Genomic DNA, 26,469 nt, shown 5'->3' with positions numbered 1-26,469 from the left:
TTTGACAAATTCACAATGAAATTGTACTATATTTTGAAATGTTCTAAAATATGTTTCTTGCATTCACTCATCATAGTGAAGCAATAGCTCATAATTGCCTCATAAAGCAAAAAGATAATTTTAATGAACAAAAAAGAAATAAATTTCAATAATTTGGTGAATGTAAATATATTATTCAGTGTAGAATCTTCTAAGTAACGAATAACAAAAGCAAGTTGAACGCGTCAAATTGTACGTCTTCTTGCATATGAAATGAAACTAAAGTACAAAAAAAAAAAAAAATAGCATCAAAACTTTGAAACAAGCTCAGCAAGTAAAAATATATTTTGCACTTTTTTGCATGAAAGTTATTTTCGTAGTGTTTAAATCTATCGTATTATCTCCTTCTAGAATTTCAATACGAAATTTCTTTAACTTTTCTTCAATCACCTATTCCAAAATCCTATACTTCCTATACCAAAAAAAAAAAACAATAAAACCCACAATTATATTCCTCACTATGTGTTGCATTATTGCAAGAGCACTATAGTTTTCACTTACCAATAGACTAACTAATTTATTAATTTTGATATACATGCTTACAAGTTTACAGCAAGAGGAAAATTAAGCTTAATTTCCAACTTTGCAAATTCTTGAAAATTACTGTTAAGTAAGCTTATATTTTAAAATTCTGATTAATTAGGTCACTACCTTAAAAAATATTATGTGTGCCACGTGACAATACGCAAGTATCAATCAAAGGTCATAAAGCATTATGGTGCCAATTACCTTAAGACGTATCTCTACTTTTTCCCCAAAACCCATCCAATTAAAGGGCCCTTTAGGCCATAGGTCAAAGTTCATGAAAGAAAAAGATAAAGTTGTAAAATTTAAGTAATGTTATGAAACAATTTAAAGTGTGGATGTCCCTTGTATTCCCAACAAAATTAATTTATGATTTATGGCTATATTATGTATAGAAGTTACAATCCATAAATCTACTCATGTAGTGGAGAAACCGTTTCATAAGTTTCTTCATATTATTGTAATAGTAGGTGTTTAATAGGATTGATGTTCCTTTAATCTTGTAGTACCTGTATATAGAGGTACATTGACACCCCTACAATTAATTTTTGGTTATGAGCCAAATATTTCTCATTTATGAATATTTGGTTGTGCAGTGTATGTCCCAATTGTACTGCCCCAACGTCGTAAATTGGGCCCTCAAAGAAGATTGGAGATATATGTCGGTTATGAATCACCATCAATTATTAAGTATATGGAACCATTGATAGGTGATTTATTTACTGCGAGATTTGCAGATTGTCATTTTGATGAATCACATTTTTCGATTAGGGGGAGATAAAAATCAACTGAAAAAGGAAATCACTTGGAAAATATCATTGAATTTCCTTAATTCTCGTTGCAAAAAATTGCAAATCAATTACCGGATGCATTTAATGACTCCAGAAGAGTTACTAAATCACATATTCCTGCTGAAAATGCTCTGATTAAAATCAATGTCCCTGAAGGACAAATTACAAGTGCTAATGAGTCTAAAGTTGTGTCAATGTGAAATGGTTTGAAGAATTTTTATAGGGATTTTAGAACATATTTGCTATGCATTTAATTTTAGTTCACATTTTGTTTCATTTGAAAACTTTAAATATAACTATTTAAAACATAAAGGACCATGTTGCTCAAAATTTCAAAAATTATGGACCAAAAATGTAAAATTAAAACTTTTGACTAATCCCAATTTGTTTTTCACCATTAAATATTGTAATATTTAGTTGTTCTAAATTTGCCTAAAATTAAAAACTTTGGGCGCTGCATTTGTATTGGTTGAAATACTAGGGTCTAGTTTTGCACATCAACTAAACATTGGGATAAAAAATGTAGTTCTCTCTTATATTTAGGCCAAGTAGATGAATAGAATATCATAAAGAGTTGAGCCTTGATTTTTTTCTCCTTTTTTTTTTCTCTTCTCAAAAGAAGCCAATAGTAAACACGGGTTTTATGCTAAATTGTAATTGTTTTAATCTTAAATGTAAAGGCTGAAAAGAAAATTGGTATTTGAGTAATTTCTTTTTAGATCAATTATCTTTTATTTTAAAACAAAATCTCTTATATATGTTTGTTGATAAATGAATCGGTATTTTAGTGAATATTTTTACTGATATTTGGATAGATTATCTTTAACATGAAAACTACTTTATATGCAATACCACTTATCGTTTTTAATGGCAAACCGAAGCAACAAAATATAAACAATGGTTACTACTCCCTTCCAAGCTAATTGAGGATTACAAAAACCAGGGGATTCTATCTAAATTTAGCATGCCTAACCAACTTTGTAAATTGAGAAGATTGTACGTTTTACTTGTCTGGATAGAGCTAGTTAGATTTGCCAAAGCATCTGCCACAGAATTTGTTAATCTTAATGTGCGAGTAAAAGTGAAATTTCTTTCCTTGAATCATACTCTTAATTTGGTGGAGAATGGTAATGACCTTCTAGGGAACTATTGTCTTGCCCTGTCATTTGTACCAAATTCTTGGAACCTATGTCCACCTCCACCTGATAGTAACCTTGATTGAGGCAAAAGCTGCATACACCATCTAAAAGCGCTAGACATTCAGCCTCCGTATTAGTTTTAAGGCTGAAGAAAATTGAAAACCCCAATAAGTTATTACCAAAATTGTCGCGTATAATCCCCACTCCTTCTGAAGGTCCTGGATTACCCAAAGAAGATCCATCTACATTCAGCTTTGGAGCGTGAACTATTTATTGTGCATGTTATTTCCAGCACGATCTAAATTGGTTAACAAGGGAGGAACAGTTGAGGTGCATAAGTGCTCCATTGAGTTCAATCTAAATGCAGTGTAAACTGACTACATCTCATATAGAACTATAAAAGTCTCCCTTTTTTTTAACAACTTTTGGGTGCAATTGTTTTGCACACATTGTTGTCACCCCAAACCTAAAAGTTTGTTTCAAGGCATGGTCATATAGATGAATGTCAGCAGAAACTTATACTTAAGCAACGAAAACAAACTAAATTTAATGATTGAATTTAGTTTAATGCTTCAGTTTGAAATGTAAAAGCTGACAAATGAATGAAATCGGACAGCGAGTCAATAATACCATAATAGCTCTCTTGAAATGTTGTAACTTTTACTTGTCTTCATTATCCTTGTTTCACACACTTCATCTCAGAATTCATTTGATTTATTACATGATCTTCCATCACAATAACGATGTTCAATGCCATTTTTAAATCAGAAGTACTAAAGTGTGGTGGAAATGGTGAGATGATTTATGCAGGGAAACTTATCGTGCCGGTGCCACAACTCCTAGTTCGCAGAAATTGTGAAGGACAATCAATAATCGTTGTCATAATAGCAGTGAAACAAATGCCAATTTCTACCAAGGCTGGAGTTTGACGGGGATGAGTCACACACATCAAATCTGGCACATGGTTACTGATAGCTCTGTAAATTGTAGAATTTACCGAACTTACGGTAGGATTGCTGCCGGGAAATATATTGCCCGTGGCGAGATAGTTCAAAATATTATGTCTTTGACTAAGCTGAATAGTCCTGCTGAAGTATGTAGCTTCGGGATACATGTTTTCCGAGCACGTCCCATGCTTTTTCCATTCATGTTCCCAAAATGATTGAAACCTCGGCTCTTGAAAATTTTGCATAGTTGGCAATGGTTTGGCGAGGTCTGGCCACCGTAAGTTTCTATTGTTCCAATCCTGGAAATTCTGCTTACAAGAATGATAATTACATTAGTGAATCTGTGTAAGTGCATATTTCATGTTCAAGACATAAGAAAGCCCTATAGAAATTACCTGTAGTTGAGTATATGAAGTCGTTGTGCAATTTTGCAAAATTTTGGTGAAGTTGCCCGGCCAAAGACCATGGATTGTGAAAACGGTTGGTAGAGGGTTTCTTAGCCTTTCGGCCATTGTTGCACAAAAGTAAGGTACTGAAAGCTTGAGTTGATTGTTAGGGGGCAAAGCATGAGAATCAGAAGGACAAGTTTAAACACTATGTCCATCATCCCAACAACAGTATAGCAATTGGCACATAAAATTTTTGGTTGTGGAGAGTGGAAGATTATACTTCTATTAGGGATAATTGAGCCTATTTATAGAACTGCTGATTAAATTTTACTTCCTATGTCCCACTTTGTTAGGTTTATTTTACTTTTTCATTCTTCTAAATTATAATTCACTATTCAATTGAAGAATGTAGTTAACTTATAATTTCTCTAAAATACTTTATTTTTAATGTAAGTTGTTATTGAGTATAACCAAACTTATTTAATGTAAAGCTAATTAGTTATACTCCATTTAATGTAAGGGAATTTTAGAAAGATAATACGCTAGATTAATTCTTCCAACAAAATTAATTAACTTTTCTTAAATTGTGTGGAAGAACAAACCAAACCTATAAAGTTCAAAAGCAGTACTAAATCTATTAATGTTATTGGTCCATAGGGTCATATTATTTGTGAGGGATTTCTATGGCATAAATTGACACGAGAAAGGAAAAAATATGAAAAAGAAAAGCCATTAAACCATATATCAACTATTTGCAAACATGTATTTGATACTCAAGAAATTTTAATGACTAATCTGCCATTCCATAAGACTGGAAAAATTGGAGATAGTTTGATAAACTGATTTCTATTGTTAAGTTGGGAAAGTAAAAGGTGTAATAGCATTAGTATTTTATTTAATTTTAAACAAGCAACATTTTATGGTCAACATGTTTTCTTTTTCTATGGTCAAGTATGCAACATGTGACTTGTTTGATTAAAACAAAAAGGGAAAAAATGGTACCATACATGAGCCATGTTGCTCATGTGCTAAGTTGCAATGTTTGCTTTAGCGCCCAAGAACTTATAGGCTAGAGAATCAAACAATTTACAACTCCTGTAAATCATTCATATTCCTGCTGAAGTTTAGGCAATCTATGGCTAAATGTTTGACACAATTAGGACCATTAACCAAATATGAGTAGAATTCATCAATTAATACAATATTTGGCTAAGGTCAAGGGACAAATAATTATAAATTTAGCAACAAATTGCAACCTATCAAAATTCGTTCTCCATAATTTCACAAAAGAAAAAACAAAATCCACACTCCAAAAGGAAACGGCCTGCGTAGTTTTGCCCAAAAAAATGAAAAGAAAAGAAACACATGAGCCTTGGATCGAAAAATAAAAGGCTCCGTGCCTCACATCTGTTTAATGCGAGGTATGAAGTAATTTTCTTTTTTTTTTCTTTTGCAGATTGGAAATTCAATGGGGCATTGCATTGGTGGAATTCTACACTTAAAACACCCCTTTTGCAGAAATTTTTTAAAATTCATCATCAACTTGGAAATTTCTCTCATATTCAGTTAAGAAATAGGATGAACAGCGACATGTTTAGTGTTTAATAGCATTGTGTATTTGTATTTCGGTTGGTATTTTCATAAGAACCACTGTCATTTGTAGCAATTTGATATTTGGGCAAATTCCACTTTACCCCCCTGTGGTTTAGCGTTTTTTCACATAACCCCCATATGGTTTCAAAAGCTATACATAACCCCCTTATGGTTTGGATTAAAGTGTCAAAGTAATGGAAGTAGTCACTCGTAACGGCGTCACCTAAAATGTCAAAAATATCCTTATGTAAGGTTGAAATTTATGTATTAACCAAGGGGGGTTATGTGTATATTTTGAAAATCATAAGGGGGTTATTTGGTAAAGTATTAAACCATAAGGGAGTTATATGGTAAAATATAAAAATCATAGGGGGTTAATGTGTCATGTATTTATAAGGGTAATTTCGACATTTTTAGAAGCTCCGTTATGAGTGACTATTTCCGTTACTTTGACACTTTAATCCAAACCATGAGGGGGTTATGTATAGTTTTTGAAACCATAGTGGAGTTATGTAAAAAAAGGGTAAACCACAGGGGGGTAAAATGTAATTTACCCTTGATATTTTTGTGACTCATGTAAAGTTCAAAAATAGTACTGAATCTGTTGATATTATTGGTCCACAAGGTAATATTATATGGGAGAGAATTCTATGGCATGAATTGATAGGAGAAAGGAAAAAATGAAAAAGAAAAACAATTAAACCATATATCAACTATATGCAGACATGCAATTGATAGTCAAGAAATTTTAATGGCTAATCCGCCATTCTGTAAGACCGGCAAAATTGGTGATAGTTTGATAAATTGGTTTGGGTAAATAGCCAATTTCGTTTATAAACTTTTGTACTAGTGCCAATGTAGTTCCTAAATTTTATTTCTAACTAATTTGATATGTGAATCTATTTTGTGGTTCCAAATAAGGACCTCTGTAGCAATGTTTGCGGCAGACATAGGCACATGTTGGAAAAGAACTTGGTCCATGGTTTCCAAATCCCCTCAACAGAATCATAAAGAAGCAGAAGTTGAAAGTTTTCACTCTTCGAAAAACTGAAGTCCAGCGAGACTCATACTGCGGACTCCAAATGCTGAAAACCATGGTTAAATATCAGTTATTTTTGAAATTGCAATAACATGCAAAATCCCTTTTTCGTTGTCCACACAATTGACTAAAGTAAGTTAATTTTTTCTTAAGTGTAAGTGAGAGGGTTCGGTTTGAACCTTGAACCCTCTCACTTATACTCCCTTGTTCTCAACCATCCAACTCATTTCTCTATTAAATCAATGGGCCGCTTGGTTTAGGGGTTTTGGTATTTGAAATTACAATAATTTTAATACTGTGCACTTGATCCAGTACAATGAGAATTGAAATATTGAAATCATGTCTTAAAATTTGGCCATTCATGATTCCCGACTAAATTGGGAAGAATTGACCAAAATCCTCATTAATGGGCCCTCTATCCATTATTCCATTTCCCTTTTCAATTCCAAAGCAAGAACCAAGCGCCTCCTAAGTTACTTGATTCTCCATTCTGGTTCATTTTGCCAGTTGCAAATTCTGGTTACTAAAGTACTCCAAAGCACATGTAAGGGATAAATATCTCATTCCAATGCTACAACTCCCATCTCTTTCAAAAACGAAAGGGGTCACCGGCAATAAAGACAGAGTAATTGTATCGGGGTTGAATTTTCTAGTATTCGATTACACTTTCTAGGACAAATTACACTTTTACATCCTGTGATTTAGTAATTTTTCACATAACCCCCTATAGTTTCAAAAACTATACTTAATCCCATAATAGTTTGGATTAAAGTGTCAAAGTGACGGAAATGATCATTTGTAATTAAACCTTTAAAAATGTCAAAATTACCCTTATAAATAAATACATGACACACTAATCCCGTATGATTTTGTGTTTTACCATATGACTCTTTTATGATTTAATACTTTATCATATAACCCCTTATGATTTTCAAAATATACACATAATCCCCCTTGGTTAATAAATAATTTTCAACTTTACATAAGGGTATTTTTGACATTTTAAGTGACTCCGTTACGAATGATCATTTCGTCACTTTGACACTTTAATTCAAATCATGAGGGGGTTATGTATAACTTTTGAAACTATAAAAGATTATGTAGGAAAACACTAAATCACAGGAGGATAAAGTGTAATTTGTCCAACTTTCTAGGCAACGGGAAGCCTTGGGGAACTCATTCTTCTCCTCTTTAACTTTGATATAACAAGAACAATTAAGGTTCAGAGATCAAACATGCACCAAGTAACAATCTTAAAGTTCAAATTTCTAACATATGATTCAAATGAAAAGACTTATTGTAAAAGTTAAGGCATCAAACCAAAAAAAATACGACCAATATTAAACGCATCTAACGAGCATGATTTTTCCAATTCCCCATTTGATCTCCAGTTCAGTTCATTCGACGACCGCATAGTTCACCGAGAGCAACCAAACTTTCATGATAAATATCAGCTTGCAAGGTGGTTGGAGACCCATGAATGTTGTATTTTGTAAGACTTCCTCGATTATCACCTAGGACAGGACATGAAGCCAACTGTCCATTGCTCATTTCCCAAAGCAGTTTATTACTGTTCCACGAAGATAACGGGCAGTCGATTCCTGAGAGTGGTCCTATGGAAAACTTTTTAACCCAAGACTCCTGCACACCGTACTCCATCATCACCCATATGTCGAAATGCTGATCCGAAATTTGACTCCCTGTAATGTTATACCACATCAAGGCAAGTGAATTGTCCAAGACAATGAGTTTCTGCATACCATATTCTCCTTCAGTGTCTGGTGCTCCATCAGGAAATTGAATTTCTCGAAATTGCTCAGTGCTAAATTCAAAAGAAAGGATCTGGAGGCCAAAAGAATCAGTAATTAATGGTGTGCACCAATGGAAGCATCCATTAAATAAAACAGAGAAGCGTGGGTTATACACCCATTCCGGCAGGGTGACGTCTGGATCGAGTTCTCTCCAAGAATTAGTACTGAGACTGTATATGTCAACTTTGCAGGAATTAAGATCATCATTGTATTCGTCAGGAGTAATTTCTGTAAAAGTGATGATCTTGAAATCGTCACTGATTGCATCAAACCCAAACCCCATTTCACCCAGCTGGCAAAAATACCCTTGTGGGCAACGAAAGGGAGGATCAGGGAGTGTAAGAAACTCTCGAGTTGCAGGATTGCACAAATAAATACCACCCGATTCATTACTTTTAAGACAAATTATGCCATGGCATGTGCCGACCAAAATCATATTGAGGTAAGTTGAGTACGGCACCTCAAAATCAGGGGCCACAACCTGGAGAGATAAAGATTCATCCTTTGAATGGAATGATAAAACAATTTTTCTCTCATCCTTGATGAAGCGCTTCACCAGGATGACACCTTCCTGATCGCCGTTCTTGGCTCGAGTGACATGCAAATGCGTGAAACGGGGGCTTTTGATCAAAGAGCACCAAGATTTGCTAACGCATTTGAATTGGAACAAACATTTCACGGGTAATCTCACCAAGATCTCCATCAGGATGTCCTCCGAAAGAACATCCATTTCTGTGGGTTGTTTGGTCAATAGATTGATAGCAGAGGAGCAGAAAAATAAAAATAAGGTTGCGAAGATAAGGGTTCATCAAGAGGTCTCCTCATTTGCAGCTTTCATCCAGGCTCTCCTTTCTTCAGTGGGATCATTTCCTCGCGAGTAGTGAGAAGATTTATTGAATGGATCGCTACTTGCTCACTTTATGATTAATTGGGAATAGAGTGAACGGCCGGAATGATCGCTCAACTACTCAAAATAGCATCCTTTGGTTATTAAACTTTTTTGTGACAAAAAAGATCATTAAACTCACATAAACATGCTAGTGATAAATCATCTGGTTACAAGGCATTCACTCATGCAGGAATATTTTTTAGGGGCAAAAATGTCCAACAAACTCTTCCTTAAACGAAGGTGGCCTTATGTAGCATGATCGAATGAGTTGGATGACTTTAGTGGTTTTGAATATCATTGTACTTTATAATTTGGTTTCATTGAGAAATCATGATTTTTTTCAATCAGTACTATAATGCATGTCTGATTCGTTGAACCCTCGCCTCCTGACTCTTGAACTCAACTGACTTCTACTACATAACCCATGCATATTAGTTCCAATTTCACTCATATTTTTAACAAAGTCACTGTTAATTTTTGACGTTGAGGTCCTTGTCATTTGCTCTCAAAAATACTTATGACTTGGAGACCATAACCCTATTTATAAATAATATTTCTGTTATTTTTTGAATTCCTATTTCAACCCATCATAAAAATAGAAAATAATCTCCCCACATTAAAGGCATATACCCTACTAGATACATTAAATTTAAACCATGTTTGATCACATTAATTAAATTTAACCTTATTTGACAGTATGCAACACATAATCATTCACATATAAGTTCAACTTTGGATTAAGGATTCAACAATTTCCTACTTGGACTATATGTGTAATCTTATAATTGTACTTTGCAATTAACCGTATGAGCTCAACTCTACTGTCATTACTAAAATGAATTTATAGTCATTCAGTCCAGCAATCACATTAGAGTAGGATCAAAGCGGCCTTTGTTACAATTTCGTAACTCGACCCATCAATGGTCACATATATTGATATAATTGAATGACATGAATCATGATATAGATGTATAGCATGAAAATTTTATGTAATGTGATCATAAAATGTCCATTTTCAACCGGTCCATATTAAATTTTCATGAGATTAAACCATACCAAAGTCAGAGTGTAATAAATCCAAACTTTATTTATGTATAAAATATCCTTAAAACATTAATAACCGAAAATTATTGTAAAAATATTTAAAATAATAAACTCCCACTAAAACGGTGCATCATTTAATAACATGACACCTATACGAGTAGTATGCTCATGAAACATTTTAAACGACAATTCTTTAATAAACGGATCCACAACCATGAAGTTTGTCCCGATATGCTCTATCGATAACTATCCACTCTGCACTCTTACTTTAACAGCCAAGAACTTGATATCTATATATTTAGATTTTGTCGAGCTCCTGTTGTTATTGGAATATAGAACTGCTGACTTATTATTACAAAATAATTTGAATGACCTTTCAATACTATCCACTATACGTAATCTTGTAACAAAATTTTGCAACAAAATTTCATGGTTGGATGTCTCATAATAAGTCATAAACTCTGCGGCCATAGTAGAAGATATTCTAAGAGACTGTTTAGCACTCTTCTAGGATATGACACTTTCAGCCAACAAGAAGATATATCCTTACATTTCGTTCATAGTATCTTGGCATCCAGTATAATCGGAATCAGTATATCCAATGACCTCGAGTTTATCTGATTTTCAATACGTGAGCATGTAGTCTTTTGTTTTCTGCAAATACCGCAAGACCCGTTTGGTTGTTTTTCCAATAATTTAATCCAAAATTGCTTAAATTTCTACCCAATATCCCGGTAATATACGCAATATCCGAACGCGTACAAATTTGAGCATACATCAAACTCCCCACTGCTAACGCATAAGGAATCTTTTACATCTCTTTTTCCTCAAAACCATTCTTAGGACACCACTAAAGACTAAATTTGTCTCTTTTAACCACAGAGGTGTCACCTGATTTATAATTTTGTATGTCATATCTTTTAAGAACCTTTTCGATATAACCTTTTTGTGATAGTTCCAAAATACCCTGAGAGTGATCCCGATGTATTTGTATGCTTAACACAAAAGATGCATCACCAAAATCTTTTATCTCAAAATTCATAGTTAGAAATCTCTTGGTTTCATGTATCATATGAGTCCAATTAGATCTATGCTTTGAGGTAGGATTGATCTTGGAAAAAGTGAGTTTGTTGAGATTACAAAATTTGATTATACATTTGGAAACTGGGGAGATGAGAATGATATTCTGCTAGTAATTATTCTTAGTTTTGAGTCTCAATTTATCGACCAATCTGTCAACTGTTGCTGTATTTACCCAAGCATCATGAAACGAATGGCAATATGGAACTGTAGATCAGAATTGCTTTAAAATTTCAAAGAGGAGAAAATGTTGGACTGAATACTGTGCTGGCGAAAATGTTGGACAAAAGTTGTGCCGGGGCGAAGCCTTGCCAAATTCACAACAACACACTTCAGAGACAAAGAAAAGAAGCTACTGATGATTTAAGAGCCATCTCAATCAAATTCAAGATTCTAGCTGCTTTGCACTTCCCTCAACCACTTACAAGATGCACTTCCCTAGCAGTTATATAAATATTTTAATTTATTTTTTTCAATTCTCAAATGTCAATGAGAGAATATATTCACAAGAAAAATAAAAATCTCAGTCAGAAAGAAATGAAAAGGGGTGATCGAGTATGTCCATGTTTTGGAAATATTGGACAAGTAGAGTAGGAGAAAAAGAATTGGGAAAATTCGGATATTATGGCGAGAAATTCGAAATAATTGCTAGTGTCTTTAACTGAGAAAATTCAGTAACCTTAATTCATGGCTAACAATTGACGTTCAAATTTTTTGTTAATGACACTCTATTTTTTCCATGTTCTATTTGCTAAAATTATAATGAAATGTCATTAATAATAATTGAAGTGTCAATATATAACATCACTTTTAATTCGATTGGTGAATGAAGACCACCAGGGTTTGCCCCTTCACTCTGCATTCTTCCAAAATTTGAAAGAGTATATACCACTTTTATATTATGCTTTTCCTTTATTAATTATTTCATGCATATTTCCCAGTAGTCATCTTATAAAAATTTTCAGGAGGTACATAGCAAAATTTCTATCAATACTTTCTTTCAATTTTACATATAAAAAATCCATCCTCCGGCCAACAAAGATCATAATCAGAATTTTGCATAAAGACCACACCCTATTTTCTTTTGCTATATTTAAATAATTTTATTAGTGAAAAGCATCAAATAATGGAAAATATTTTTAAAGAATATGCTATATGTGGGGCCCTAGTCATCGTCTCAGTTTCTTAAGTCTTTAGCCGAAGCCTAGCTAGATCTTGGCTTTGCCGAACTATTGCCTGCTAATATTGTGGCTGTCCCGTAAATCTGACACTTGACATATGCCACATGCCTATAGTAGGCATGTAGAACTCTGCTTTAGAATAATGATAGTAATTAATGTTGATCAACCTCTGTCCTTTATGGATAATAATTAATGTTGATCAATTGATGGATATAATGTGTCCAAATGATATGTCACAATACTTCTGAGATGAAGGGATTTAAAGTACCAAAAGAGTGGAATTTGGGAATTCAAATTTATTCACTCCATTTGGATTATTTATTTTCAAAGGTGTTTTTTTTGAATATTTTACGATTGTAATGTATATGAAAAATTTTTACTGTTAATGTTTTTTGCGGTGTTTTTGGAGAGGATTTTGAAATATATTTTGGAATGCTTTTTAAATTTAAAATATTTTTTAAAGTACTTTTTAAAAATTAACACTACCACTCACAAACACCCCCACCCCCAGCCATCACACCTATCATCCTCTCCCTCCTTCTTTTCCCTCCCCCTCTCTCTTCCTTTTCCTCCTCCCTCTCCCTTCTCCCAGATATTCCTACTCCCCTCTTCCTCCTCCCCTCCCTTCCCCTCCTACTCGATCTAGCCCATCCCCTCCTCTCTTTCCCCGATCTAGAACTCTGCTTCAAGATAATGATAGTAATTAATGTTGATCAACCTTTGTCCTTTATGGATAGTAATTAATGTTGATCAATTGACAGACATAAGGTGTTCCCATTAACTACTTCATTTATGAATATTTATGAATTTCATAGTAATAGAAATACATGTCCTACCGAGACAGAATTTGTAACTTGCTATCCTCTTGCCTAGCAGGCAAAGATTTACCTCCGTGGAAAGGATGATTCATTCGGATCGACATGAGAGTCCAACTACATTGCATTGCCAGAATCCGTGTTGTATATTTGAAAGAGGTTGACCTCCTTGCTTCTCTCATGGCACACCCCTCTTCCCGCCGAGCCTCCTTTCTCCTCGGTCCCCAGAGACAAAATGTAGGACGGGTGCCAACAGTTCATCACGGAAGAAGGGACTCACTAAGCCGGATGTCACAATATTTTTTGAGATGAAGGGATTTAAAGTACCAAAATAGCGGAATCTGGGATTTCAAATTTATTCACTCTGTTTGGATTAGCTATTTTTATAGGTATTTTTTTCAATATTTTACTATAACAGTGTATATGAAAAACTTTTACTGTCGATGTTTTTTGTGGTGCTTTGGAGGGGTTTTTTAAATATATTTTGGAATAGTTTTTAAAGTTAAAAATTTTTTATAGTACTTTTTAAAAATTAACACTACCACTCACAAATACCCCCCACCCCCAACCACCACACCCATCACCCTCCCCCTCCTTCTTTTTCCTCCTCCTCCCTCTTCCCCTTCCTCCTCCTCCCATTTCCTTCTCCCAGATATTCCTCCGTCCCTCTTCTTCCTCCCCTCCCTTTCCCTGCCACTAGATTATTATTTTTTGCTACGTAACACAAAGATTTTGTACCAAATTTGGACTATTAGTTTTAAAATGATATTAAGGTAGAGAAAATCATATATAATCATGACCACTAGATACCAAAGAATGAAAGGGAAAATGATTGAAAAAATCTTCTCATTTGTCAGAATTGTTGCATTCAAAAGGCACTAAAATCTTCTGTGCCTTCAATTTCTCAAGTTCTGGTATTAAATAAGTGCATCCTTAATACAATGTCATCCTCCTAATGTTCCACATGGCCATTTGATCTTTCTTTTCAAATTCAACCCAAACCCTTCCAATTAAACTACCCTGCAGGCCACATATCTAAGTTCATGATAGAAAATGTTGTAATTTGAAGGTAAGACATAACATTTCGATTAGGGCCTTTTCTAACATCTCAGAATTTCTAGAGAAATCGGGAAAAATGAAAAAGGAAAAAAAAAAGGATCACAAAGATTGTGCATCTGCAAAGAAAATATTCAATTAAGTAGTTCAAAAAAAATTAAAAAAAGGCGAGTTTAACCAACCTGAATAGATTTTAGGTGCAAAAACAAGAAATGCAGGATTGTGAAGTCCTCAAAAGTAATCCTAAATCCATTTTTATAGATTAATGTAGTAAGGGAAGTATATGATTTTGTACAAAGGAGAAGGAGCTACAGAGCAAGAGAGGGTCAGTTTTCTTCTGGTGTGATAAAATATTATCAGTTGTCAATGGGACTACAGGTGTTCCTTATGGCATCCTGAAAAATGTTTTTTTCAATTTTTCTATATTCACTTTTTTGTGAAAATAAATACAAGTTCTATTTTTCTCTCTTTTCTTCAAATAAATAAATAGCTACACTTGCTTGTTAGGCCCCATCGAGTGCAACAATTCCAAGAATAATCCCACACAAAATTTTTGTGCTACTATCAATTAACTTCTCCTTTTCTTGTCTAACTAAGTGGCTTTGTCTAGGCATTTAGGGCAGAACATTTAACATGCTCCTCGTTAACAAAGTTTGGATTTTAAAACAAAAAAGGTATTATTCTAAGCTAAAAATGTAATGTTGTTTTCCCTCTAGTTTCTCTTCCTCCTGTAACAAAGTTAGCCCCCCATTACAATTCGGTTAAGAATAAGATAATTACCCTACTACATATACTCACTTTTTCTGCACTTGTCTTATTATTTTTACAAAGTATATAGTCACTATCTTTTTTTTTTGTTTAAATTTGGTAGAGAGTTGGAGGTCTGCATTTAAATTTATAATTTAAATCGCTAAAGAAGAAACTTTTAATTACTGAATATTGGTATATGGCTTGGGTAGACCATTATATTGAAGGGTATACGCCATGTTGTGATGGATATGCAGTGTACCACGCACGCCCAAAAAGACACTAATGATATCAAGAATTTCATTACTTGATATAAGTTTGATTGAATTAGAATAATTATAGAAAATTCAAGTTACTCAAATTTGGCTCAAATTTGACTCCATAAAAAGTTCATTTGTAATTGAAACAACTCAAGTTTAATCACAATTTGGAACTTGTTTAGATAAACAAACAAGTTTGACTATTAATGTGTTAGATTTTATTGGATGGAACATGTATACTATATGGTATGTTATGTAATGCACTAATATTAACAACTTATCAACAAATAGTTGAATAAAAATGGTGGGCTATCCAAATATCATATAAGAAATGGCTCATTATGATACTCAGTGACTTTTAATTGATTCTTCTACATTATCATGTGATCCATATAATGCAACTAATATTTTTTGATTTAACTTGATTATATTCATTTACACTTTGTATCTTTTATTGTATCTACCTTGCTAATTCTAAGACTACTCCATTTCCAAAATTATCTACCAATACTTCGTATTGTATACTTGTGGTACCTAACAACAAATACATTTGAACAAAAAAACAAAAAGAAAAAAAAGAAAGAGTGTTAAGCCAAGAGTAGCACCAAGTGTCATTCGGTTCCCGCCCTTTCTTGGCACTTGGACCTTTGACAAACTGACACAGGAAAACTGCACCTCATTTTTCAGTGGATCAGTCTATGCAATGGGGCTTAGGCTTTACTTTCCAGGACTTCACACAATCCGGGCTTTCTTGTTTTCGCTCTCACATTCTAGCATTCTAATCAGGTTTGATTAAACTCGCCTCTTTTACCAATTTTTTTGGTTATTTATTTGTTGGATAAGTACTTGTTTTTCAGCAGGTGTACAATTCTTGTGGTGGGTTTTGTTTTCTCTCGTTTTCTTTATCGTGTGCTTATTCTTGATTGTTATGCCCTGATTTCTCAGATATTAGGAAAAGCCCTGGTAAAATTGCTGTGCCTTACTTAAATTTTACAACTGTTTCTTTCATGAACTTTGACCTATAGCCTAAAGGGCCCTTTAATTGGAAGGATTTTGGGGAAAAAGCTGAGATTTTTTTATAAAAAAAGTGTCAAATTGGCTGTTGGAAAAATTCCACAGGCTAAGGTTTTCAGAGTTTTAGAAATTTGAAGGGGATAAGATTTTAGTGCTTTTAGAATGTTATATTTTTGATTGATCAGATTCATTTATTTCATTTCTTAGGTAATCAATGGTAGTTAGTAACACCATTAGTTTCTAGTTCGTTGGTGAATGAGTTTACTGATGAATCATTATCTATACACCGTTATGCTTCGTTGCCCAAGTCTATGGTTTACAATGTTGTCGTTTAATCTGTTCTTTAGACACGAATTTTATCACAGGAGCTGTAAAAAATTCAATATTTTTGAAATTCAGGACTCCTTTGGATTAAGTTCTTAAGGGTCAAAATCGTGCAATCCTTTGCACTGAAAATCAGTATCTTTCGGGGATCTGAATATCATGTTCAAAGTTTTTCTATGTGAAGATTTGATACTAAATCTTGTGTTAGCAATGGCAGTAAAACTGAAAATCCCAGCATTCCACTGTTCTGATATTTCAAATCCCTTCTTTTCAGAAATCTTGAGTCTTTATTTGCGGTCAAAAGTATTTTTATTTTTTATGTCCCATAGGGAACAGAGGTTGGAGCATTCTTTTTCACTTTGACTTTGTTCAGTAGCCTTAGAATTTGAGAGTTACTTTGAAGCCATTCTGAGATTTATGTTACTTGATTAGCTTTGTATGGAGAGGGCTTCTTGTGTTTGAATGGCTTTTTGAGTGCCAGATCAGTCTATGCTTATTATGATTGCAGCAATTTAGTCTGTTTCTTTGAGTATTAGAGTTTTTGTTATTTGGGGTGTATAGATGCAAGTTACCATGGATGTTGTCAATGGCTGACTCCTTTGGCAGTTACGAAGTAACTACATCACCTGTGCTGAATTTATTTTATTTGTTTTATGAATTAGTTGTTCTTTGCAGGGTCAGTATTTAGGTTCAACAAAGTTAAAGTGCCTTAAGCTCCTAGTCTGTGTAATGAAGACCAGGTTTGGGGAGTGACGAGGAATTCAAGAAGTAAAAGTTGATAAGGGAACAGATAAAGGAAGATGCCAACAGGGAAATGAAGAAGCTGAAATGCCAAATGTCACCGGAGAGGAACAGTTTTTAATGTTACAAAGGAGCAGAAAAAGAGAAAGCGCAGTGCAGATGTTGAAATTGCTATCGCATCTCCTATTGACAAATGTTCATCCAGACTTCGCCCAAGGAAGGAGGTACCTTCATTCCAGATGGTGGATTTGAATGAGAACGACATTGAAAGGATTGTGGGGATGAGAATAAAGGTTTACTGGCCAGACTTGAAAAAATGGTTTGCAGGAAGAATTAAATCGTTCAATGGGGAGAAGATGCTTCATACTGTAAACTATGATGATGGTGACGTAGAACAGTTGGAATTGAAGAAAGAGAAATTTGAACTTGAGGTCAAGCCTAAAGATGGTTTTTCACATAAAAGCATAACTTCACTCCAGAAAAAGAAAGAAGGATCTCAGTGGTCATGTGGTTGGGAAAACAAGTTTTAGCCAGGAGCATGTTAAGGCCAAGGACAATGCAAATATGGAAGGAGAACACAATCAGGATCCCGCTGGAGATGTGGTTGCCAATGTGAGTTTTAGCCAGGAGTATGCTAGGGTCAAGGATGAAGAAGAGATAGGAGGAGAAAGCAAGAAGGATCTCAGTGGTGATGTGGTTGCTAACAGGATTTATAACCAGAAGTATGATAAGGTGCCAGGAGTATGCTAAGGTCAAGGATGAAGCAGAGATAGGAGGAGAAAGAAAGAAGGATCTGAATGGCAATGTGGTTTCCAACACAAGTTTTAGCCAGGAATATGATAAGGTCAAGCATAATTCAAAGATAGAAGGAGAGGGTCCTAAAACTGCAGTGTCAAAGGAAGATGTGGAATCTAATCGAAGGGAACAACCTGCTGATAACAAGAGTGAGATAGATGAGAATCAGGTAGGTTCTGCAAGGCAAAATGCCAGGTACACTGATGTAGATGGAAGCAGAAAGCGTTGTGTCGTCAGGAGCAGACAAAAGTGACCACTAGATTATTGCTGAAATTAACTGAAAGAGGTTGAACACCATTTCTAGCAAGTAAGCCTGCTCTAGAAAATCATGCCTTTACTCTTAAAGGATGCCCTTCCATGGTGGTTCTCATCCTGCTCCTTTCATTGCTTTATATTCATGCATTCAGGAAGTAATTTTACATGTAACAATTATGCACATAAAGCTTGTCCATTGATATCTAAAAGTAGCTGGGTACTGTTTGGGTTTTTGTCTATGTCCTGCCCCAGTGATGCTCAATTAATACTGATGACGAATTTTTAATTGTCATAAAATGTGTCTGTGTTTTGACTTAGACTTTTTGTTTTGCATTTCCTATGGTATGAAAGAGAAATGTCCATCCTTTCTCTAATAATAGATAGGAATTGAATTGTGCTATGCTTGAGATGGGTAAAAACTGCTAAATGAGAAAACTTACCGGGAGAGTGAAAGCTGAAACATTAGGTGACCACCATCCTTATGCATCACTTTCGCCAACCTAAGATGTGTCCTTGTCCTAGCAGACTTGAGTTTTTGAAATATCGACCGGAATAGAGAGCAATTAACATGGTTTCCTCTTCCTACAACCCACTATTTCAGATGAAAGAAAGGCTAAATAATTAAATTATAATTATTCCTGCCATCAGAATAGATGTAATCACCTGTGATTTTGTCGAAAGGCTGTAGCATTTGTGCTTTGTACTGCCTTAAACTGAATCTAGAAACTGAATCTTGGTTGTCTGAATCTAGGATTGCTCAGACAGCTATTGGATCCTTCATCCTTATGAAGTGTCTATAGCTGACTGTGTGTTTCACCCATTACCATTGCTAGGCTGATCAGCAAGACACAATGGTATATTTATGTGCACCAACAAGAGATTTGATTAGTTTGATTTGTATGGTTCTGTAATTTTAAGTGAAAATTTCACATGGAAATAGTATCTAAAGATTGCTGAAGGGCCAGAGCAAAGTGAAAGATTTGGGGCAAGGTTTTGTCAACAAATAAGAAGAGTGAACTGACAAGCTTAATATAGAAATTAAAAAGAGAAATGGAAATGCAAAACGTCATCGGATGTTGATGCTTCTCTCTGGATCCTTTTGCTGTCATGAGTCATTGACAGCTATAAGAGCTGAAGTCATCAACCAACTAAGGCTACGACTGCCAAAAAGGGAATTTGCATTGTGTTTCCAATCTGCGCAGAAAAGGAATCAATTCAGGATATTAATGTAACCAATTCTGGAAAATGCTAGAGCAATTCAGGAAGTTATAATAAACACTTGTCTATACATGAGTGGAGATGCAATTTGTAAAGCCAAAATTGAAAAAAAGAATAAAGTTGGTCAAGGCTAGCGCACACAACATATTACAATGCAGCATGTTTTGGACTCAATGAAATTGTTGCCCATTTGTGGAACTATCCGCTTAATAACACAGTACAGCTTGTCTATCTAGATCAAAGGTTGTAAGTGTGGGAAATAAGAACGAGCCTTTATAATATGCGTTCTCAACATGTCTGTTTCTTCATAAAGAACTTCCGCAATACAAATTTGGAAACTGCCAAGAGAATTATATTTGTCTAAGGATAGCAAGCCTGTAGTTTTCATGTAAAATATCAAGTTGATGGTAATAAAAGGAATTTGGGCGGCCAAGATCAAGTAGTTCTGACAAAGAAAACTAGTGAAATAAAAGCTGCATCATGACCCATTTACGTAACGAAATGCATGAACTATATTAGCTTGCCTGATTCCTGGTCAGAAATGAACATGTAATCTGATCGATGTCAGTTGAACATCACTTGCTATTTGTCTTTACCTGTGTCACCCCCTCTCCCTGTGTTTTTCCTCCCCCTTCTTAATTATGCCATTTCTTTTTTCTTGGTTGAGATGGAGGAATAAGACCAGTATTTGCATCTTCAAGGTCCCTACTCTTAATAGACACCAAAACTGTTCTGACTTGTGATTCTTAACATAGTTTTCATAAATGTTTTCAACAATTTGTGTTCCTATAGCAGCATTAAATAGAATTTATTTGGTAATCTGATAGAGCCCACGAACAACTATGGTTTAGAACTTAGGTTGCAGGACCCAATGTACTCCCCAGTGGCTTCAAATCTATCAGGAAATCTTTGAAGTATCTTGTGAGGAAAGAATAGAAAAGGATTGTCATTGTAAATTTTACTGGTCCACTGATACAAAGTCATCTATGGTGTGATAAATAATCAAGACTACTTTTGACATCTTTGTTGATTTTATGGGGATTCCGCTGCATTATTTTTAATTCTCTGTTTCGCTCATTTTATGGTGATTCCACTGCATTTTTTAATTTTCTGTTTGCAGTAGAATATCTCACATGACATCCTGTACAAGACTTTTTACTTCTGGTCCCTACAGAATTCCATCCACCAGAATCCTGAATGTTGGAAGGATGATATCCTACCTAGTCCAGTCCCTTTGCTTTTAGGATACTTTTGTGTGGAAACCAGATGAAGTACATAGTTATATCATTTTGAAAGAAACCAGAATTCCGCACTTAACCTGTTTATGTTGTGAATCTCCTTTGAAGTATGAACTATATAGCCATATTATGTGTACATTTTTCTGTCAAGTTCCTACTTGTGCTGATCTCTTGCATGTATCTGATACATTTAGTTCCATGGTATACATAGAAGGCCAACATAACTAAACTGCATTATATAATTGGAGGGCAGTGAAACTTTTGGTTGATATATAGAAATGCCTGAACAAAGCTCTAAATTGTCTGTAAGAAATGTGCTTCTTCTACACCTTCCATTTTGTCAGCAGCAGAAAGAAATCATCATAACTATTTGAGGAGAGGATATGGTTGTCACGGTTGTAAAGAGATTTGGACTTTTAACTACTTCAGGCCCAATTATCAAATACGAAGTTGCTTTAATATGTATAGTCCTCTATTACAAAAAAAAAAAAAAAGACCAAAAATAAAAATTAAGTTTGGCCTTGGACCCAATTATCAAATACCAAGTTGTTCTAACATGTATTGTCTTCTATTACCCAAAAAAAAACCCCAAAAAAATCAAATACTAAGTCTGTTTTTTCCATAGACAGAAGAAACACATATACATAATTAGATTAGAAACGCTCAGAGGTCATTGCCAAATTGGGTCAGAAGATCGGTCTAAAATGGGGAGTAGAAAAGTTATTATTTCATTCGTAGCAGTAAAATGGGTAACAGTAAAAGAGTGGATGAATGGCAGGAGGACTTTGGCAATTATTTCATTCGTAATTCCTTTTGTCACCTCGACTTGTATCAAATACTATAGACAAAAAGGATATAGCCAAATTGTAGTAAGAATTTTTTTTTTATTTTAAAACATAACATAAACATATTGTCAACTAACAACATCATAACAAATGCACAAAAAATGGTTGCAACCATACCAACAATATTACACTGGATCTCTAGAATGGATGACTGATTATCTAGTCGCCGTGTTGCAACCCTCCATTCAAAAGAACCCAAAACAAAAAACAAAGGCACAAATAGTGGGATGAAAGCTCTATAATAGCCTTTTCATAATCGTGAGACTTAAAATAAAGATCTCCTACTCTTGACACCTCAAATTTTGTAAATTAGCCTCACATTAAGACCTAATTGGAAGCTTATATAGAAATTAGCTTAAGATACATATGCAGTCTGTTCATTTGTATAGTGTTTAATTTTGACAAATGCACAATGAAATTGTACTATATATTGAAATGTTTTAAAATATGTTTCTTACATTCACTCGTCATAGTGAAGCAATAACTCATAATTGCCTAGCAAAAAGACAATTTTAATGAACGAAAAAAATAAATTTCAATAATTTGGTGAACGTAAATGTATTATTCAGTATAGAATCTTCTAAATAACGAATAACAAAAGCAAGCTGAACACGTCAAATTGTACCTCTTCTTGCATATGAAATGAAACTCAAGTACAAAAAAAAAAAAAAAATTTAGCATCAATACTTTGAAACAAGCTCAAAAAGTAAAAATATTATTATTTGCACTTTTTACGTGGAAGTTATTTTCTTAGTATTTAAATCAATTGTATTATCTCCTCCTAGAATTTCAATGCGAAATTTCTTTAGCTTTTCTTCAATCACCTATTCCAAAATCCTATACTTCCTATACCAAAAAGAAAAAACCCACAATTATATTCCTCACTATGTGTTGCATTATTGCAAGAGCATAGTTTTCACTTAACAATAGACTAACTAATTTATTAATTTTGATATACATGCTTACAAGTTCACAACAAGAGGAAAATTAAGCCTAATTTCCAACTTTGTAAATTCGTGAAAATTACCATTAAGTAAACTTAAATTTTAAAATTCAGATCAATGAGATCACTACCTCAAAAAAAAAAAATTATGTGCACCATGTGTTCCATGTGACAATAACGAGTATCAATCAAAATAAAGCATTATGGTGATCCGTACTAATACGCCAATTACCAATTATAGTGATCGATATTAATACACCAAGGACTGCGTGTAATTCATCCAATACCTTCTCTTACTATTATTATCCCTTTAATTATAATTTTATTTGCCATTGTCTCATTTAATTTTTTTCCCTTTCCTTTTTTTTTTCTATTATCTCTTTGCATTTGAAAAATGAGAACCCTTGCTAAAGTAGATAACTTTGGCAATAAAATAGTAATAGACCATATTAAATTTAATCTTCTATAAACCCACCGCTACTCTTCTCAGAATTGGCCTTAGGTGACCATTTTGCGGAGTGGAAGTTTCAGTTTCCCCGAAACTTTCTACTATCTTCTGCAAAGATTAGGAAGCCACCTTCTGCAATCCTCGATGCCTACTGTAATCTTGTCAATCCTTTCTTCCGATTTTTTTCCAACAAAAGGTCAGCCTTTTTTGTAAAAGTCCCATCTAATTTTTTCCCATCAGATTTGTACTGTAATCTTGTCTTTGGTTGATGATTGAATGCATTGTATTGTCAATGTGATGAGGAAAATGGATCCACTGGGAAGTTCTAAAGGGTTTTCAGAAGCCTCGTGATTGGAGTTGGATGCAGTATAATAGATTTAAAGGTAGGACTTTGAGGATGGATTTACATATGTAGGACTTTGTAGAAGTTCAGCTAAGGGATGCCATACTATAGATGCATGCCATTCATTTTTTGGTGATCATACTAAACAAAAATCGTATAGAACATAATCAACACTTTCTACTATTTCATTCTTTCACATGCAGGCCCGATCCTTACATGAATTTCTTTGTGAGCTTGATTTGTAACTTTTATTTTCAGTGTTGGAATTATTAGGTAGATTCCGATTGTGCACCTTTCCTGTACTGTTTTATGGTTTGTGCATTTAGGTGGTTTATTAATTGATTCTGCAGATAAACTCTTTTTTTTCAGCCTTTGGTTTTGGAGGGATCTTAGCAATTTGGTATCATTCGGGCTGCTGCTGACTGCTTCTGTTGGAGCAATTTTTAACGGTTCAGAAATTCTGCAGAAGAGAAAAAGATATGGAAGATTTGGTAAATGAGGTGGGAGTAGGGGCTAGAGGAAAAGCGATAGGGCAAGCGGCTAATCAATCTGACGATCCCTTCATATGCTTACCAGATGAGTTGATAATCTCCATGATTTTGGACAAAATCAGGGAAGCCAAATCCCTCTGCAGATGCTCTTTAGTCTCAAAACGTTTTTCTTCACTTGTTTATCAAACTAAAAATGTTTCTGTCAAAATCCCTCTTCAAATTCAACAAAAAATTACCACAAAAAAGGCTAAACCAGAACTTTTTATTCTCCCAGGAAAGCCACTCCATTCTGTTACCGTTCCACTTGGCTTCTTTCCCATCTTTGACAAGTTTCCAATGTCCTTTGAGTCCGAGTCCTCTTGCTCTGGCATGGAATTGTTGTCCGATCTCACTTCCAAATTTCTTGGCAAATTCACCTCCTTAGAATCGCTTTATGTGGAATTCAACTGCCTTGAATTGGATGATCGGCCCAGCCTCAATTGTCTTGAGAAAGAACCTCTAGTGAAGTGGAAGATTGACATGAAATCATCCAGCCTAATATTTCTCATTTGCCCCAGACGATATATTGAGGATACTTCGATAAATGTTTATGCTCGAGAAGTAAGGTTATCTGGAGACATATTTGAATTTATTATGGCTATCGGTTGCAGCATATTTTCACTAATGGAAACCTTCTTTTGTTTCTTACCAAAATCCCTTGTCCGTGTTGTTATCACTGATTCGAAGAAGTGGGGGAAGCTGGATCTTGCAAAACGTGATCTTGTTCTAATGTGGAATCGACATCTTGGAATTGTAATGGATGATAGCAAATCATACACCTTCTCGAACACCCCTGTGCTTGATATTGACGCAGTGAAGTTAAACTCTCTTGTGGATAAGAGAACTTTTTTCTTGGGAAAAAAAAATTGTATGAATGGTTTTACTGGTTATGAAGGAGTTGATTACTTGGTAGTAAAAGATGCTTTTGAAGGTAAAGAAGAGGCTTTGGTTGAAGCTGTGGTGGAAATGTTCAAGGAGATTAGATGCATTAGTCTCCGAGGAAATTGATCCATTACTGATTTTGGAGCAAACTGATGGTGGGATTAACTAAAAACTTAGATTTTTTTTGTCTTCATGTTAATATGTTCTATTACCAGACAGTTGGGTTTGTTGCTCTTAAGTTTATTTATGAAAGTGCAGTAATTGGTGATTCTAGAAACAAAGGAAGGTTGTTTTGGGAGAAAGAATGCTTGTTGTGATTGAAGCTTCCATGATATCCGGCTGTATGATGAAGGCTTAAGTAACTGATCCTTGCATTGATAATGCTGAGAACGTTGTTGAATGGATTCCAGATGCTATGCTTTTCAAGGGGAAGAGATTATATTTCTCCTGAAGATGGTAGGCCTGTCTCTTCTATATTACAAACATGGTAGCATAATAGTTTGATGATGGTAGGTTTAATGCTCTAGTGACTCACTCAGTTTGATTTTGAGATTCTTGAGTGATTCATCTATAGTCATGTAAGTCTATTATTAGTTAAAAATCTCTCTCTCTCCCTTGAACATTGCGTCAGGGGATACAAGAATGTGTACTCTTCCTGCATAATCTGTACCATTTTGAATTCCATTACATCTGTGCTTTGAGGTTGGCCTAATCTCGGAAAAGTCATGTTATTGAGTGATACAGCAGTAAGTGACTGACTGTTCGCTGTGGTTGGATTGTAATTGTGCTCGGCGAAGCCTTACGTGCGTTCCCATTCAAATAAGTGAAGTTCATAGAAACAGAAAAGAGGTTGCTGATGAATTGAGAGCCAAATTTTACAGCTTCGGTTTTTCTGAAATAGTGACAACTCCCCAAACATCAATGAAACCAAAATGCTTCAACCTGGGTTTTTCAGCCCTTTTCTTTTTATTTTTGGGGAACCCTCCTGACCTTTCATCTGAATTTCAAAATATATGTTCATCCCAAGTAGTTTGACTTTGAGTACTCTTGAATGATAAAACTATGGTAGTGTCAGTGTGTTATCACTTAAAAAGTGTTTGCTTCTTAGTTGCTTTCTCTAACTCTGAAGTCGTAAGAATGTGGTATGTCGCTGCCCAACCTGTATCATACGAGTCCAATTAGATCTGTGCTTTGAGGTAGGATTGATCTTGGAAAAAGTGAGCTTGTTGAGTGATGGTGACTGTAGGGCGTCATCCCCGCTGCCGTACCGTTCCCGTCATTTTTGTCTTGATGAAGTGGCCCGGAGATCAGAAAGTCTTCCGAGCTGAGGAGATCACCACAGTAGAATCACCTGCTCATTGAGATTACAAAATTTGATTATACATTTGGAAACTGGGGAGATGTTAATGATATTCTGCTATGCTTCTAGTAATTATTCTTAGATTTGATTCTCAATATGGAACTGTAGATTCGAATTCTACAACTATCAGACCTCCAAATCTGCAATTGTTTGGTAAACTATGGCAAAAGTTTAATATTGAAATTGCT

At 34.6% G+C, this 26,469-nt stretch overlaps 2 protein-coding genes, 1 long non-coding RNA gene and 1 pseudogene across 6 annotated transcripts; 2 read left to right on the top strand and 2 right to left on the bottom strand.

The window, feature by feature from the left end:
* Positions 1-3,296: 3,296 nt before the first annotated feature.
* LOC113725311 (ribonuclease S-7-like) lies at positions 3,297-4,048 on the bottom strand (annotated as a pseudogene).
* A 3,806-nt stretch (positions 4,049-7,854) lies between these two features.
* LOC113736623 (F-box/kelch-repeat protein At3g06240-like) lies at positions 7,855-9,003 on the bottom strand. The gene has a single exon (XM_027263716.1). It carries the CDS (start codon positions 9,001-9,003, stop codon positions 7,855-7,857), a length of 1,149 nt encoding a protein of 382 aa, XP_027119517.1.
* Positions 9,004-15,848: 6,845 nt separating this feature from the next.
* LOC140035484 (uncharacterized) lies at positions 15,849-18,707 on the top strand. Its single transcript, XR_011839715.1, has 2 exons — positions 15,849-16,131; positions 17,359-18,707. It is a non-coding gene; the product is annotated as an uncharacterized lncRNA (long non-coding RNA).
* A 4,477-nt stretch (positions 18,708-23,184) lies between these two features.
* On the top strand, positions 23,185-25,608 carry LOC140035448 (uncharacterized). Of its 4 annotated transcripts, none has more exons than XM_072076639.1 (2): positions 23,185-23,362; positions 23,879-25,608. In XM_072076639.1, exon 2 carries the CDS (start codon positions 23,989-23,991, stop codon positions 25,045-25,047), a length of 1,059 nt encoding a protein of 352 aa, XP_071932740.1. In that variant the 5' UTR covers positions 23,185-23,362; positions 23,879-23,988; the 3' UTR covers positions 25,048-25,608. The 4 variants fall into 4 exon arrangements, with proteins under 4 accessions (XP_071932740.1, XP_071932805.1, XP_071932657.1 ...); XM_072076704.1 differs by having other exon boundaries at positions 23,860-25,608; XM_072076556.1 differs by having other exon boundaries at positions 23,185-23,549.
* The last annotated feature ends 861 nt before the right edge of the window (positions 25,609-26,469 follow it).

The sequence above is a fragment of the Coffea arabica genome, chromosome 1c (assembly GCF_036785885.1).
Source record: "Coffea arabica cultivar ET-39 chromosome 1c, Coffea Arabica ET-39 HiFi, whole genome shotgun sequence".
Lineage (NCBI taxonomy): Eukaryota > Viridiplantae > Streptophyta > Magnoliopsida > Gentianales > Rubiaceae > Coffea > Coffea arabica.
Note: the sequence above shows the minus strand (reverse complement) of the source record. Positions and strands in the feature narration are given on the sequence as shown.

Coding starts and splice junctions, on each gene's coding strand:
- LOC113736623 (XM_027263716.1), bottom strand. CDS start 9,003: ATGGATGTTCTTTCGGAGGACATCCTGATGGAGATCTTGGTGAGATTA.
- LOC140035448 (XM_072076639.1), top strand. CDS start 23,989: ATGGAAGATTTGGTAAATGAGGTGGGAGTAGGGGCTAGAGGAAAAGCG.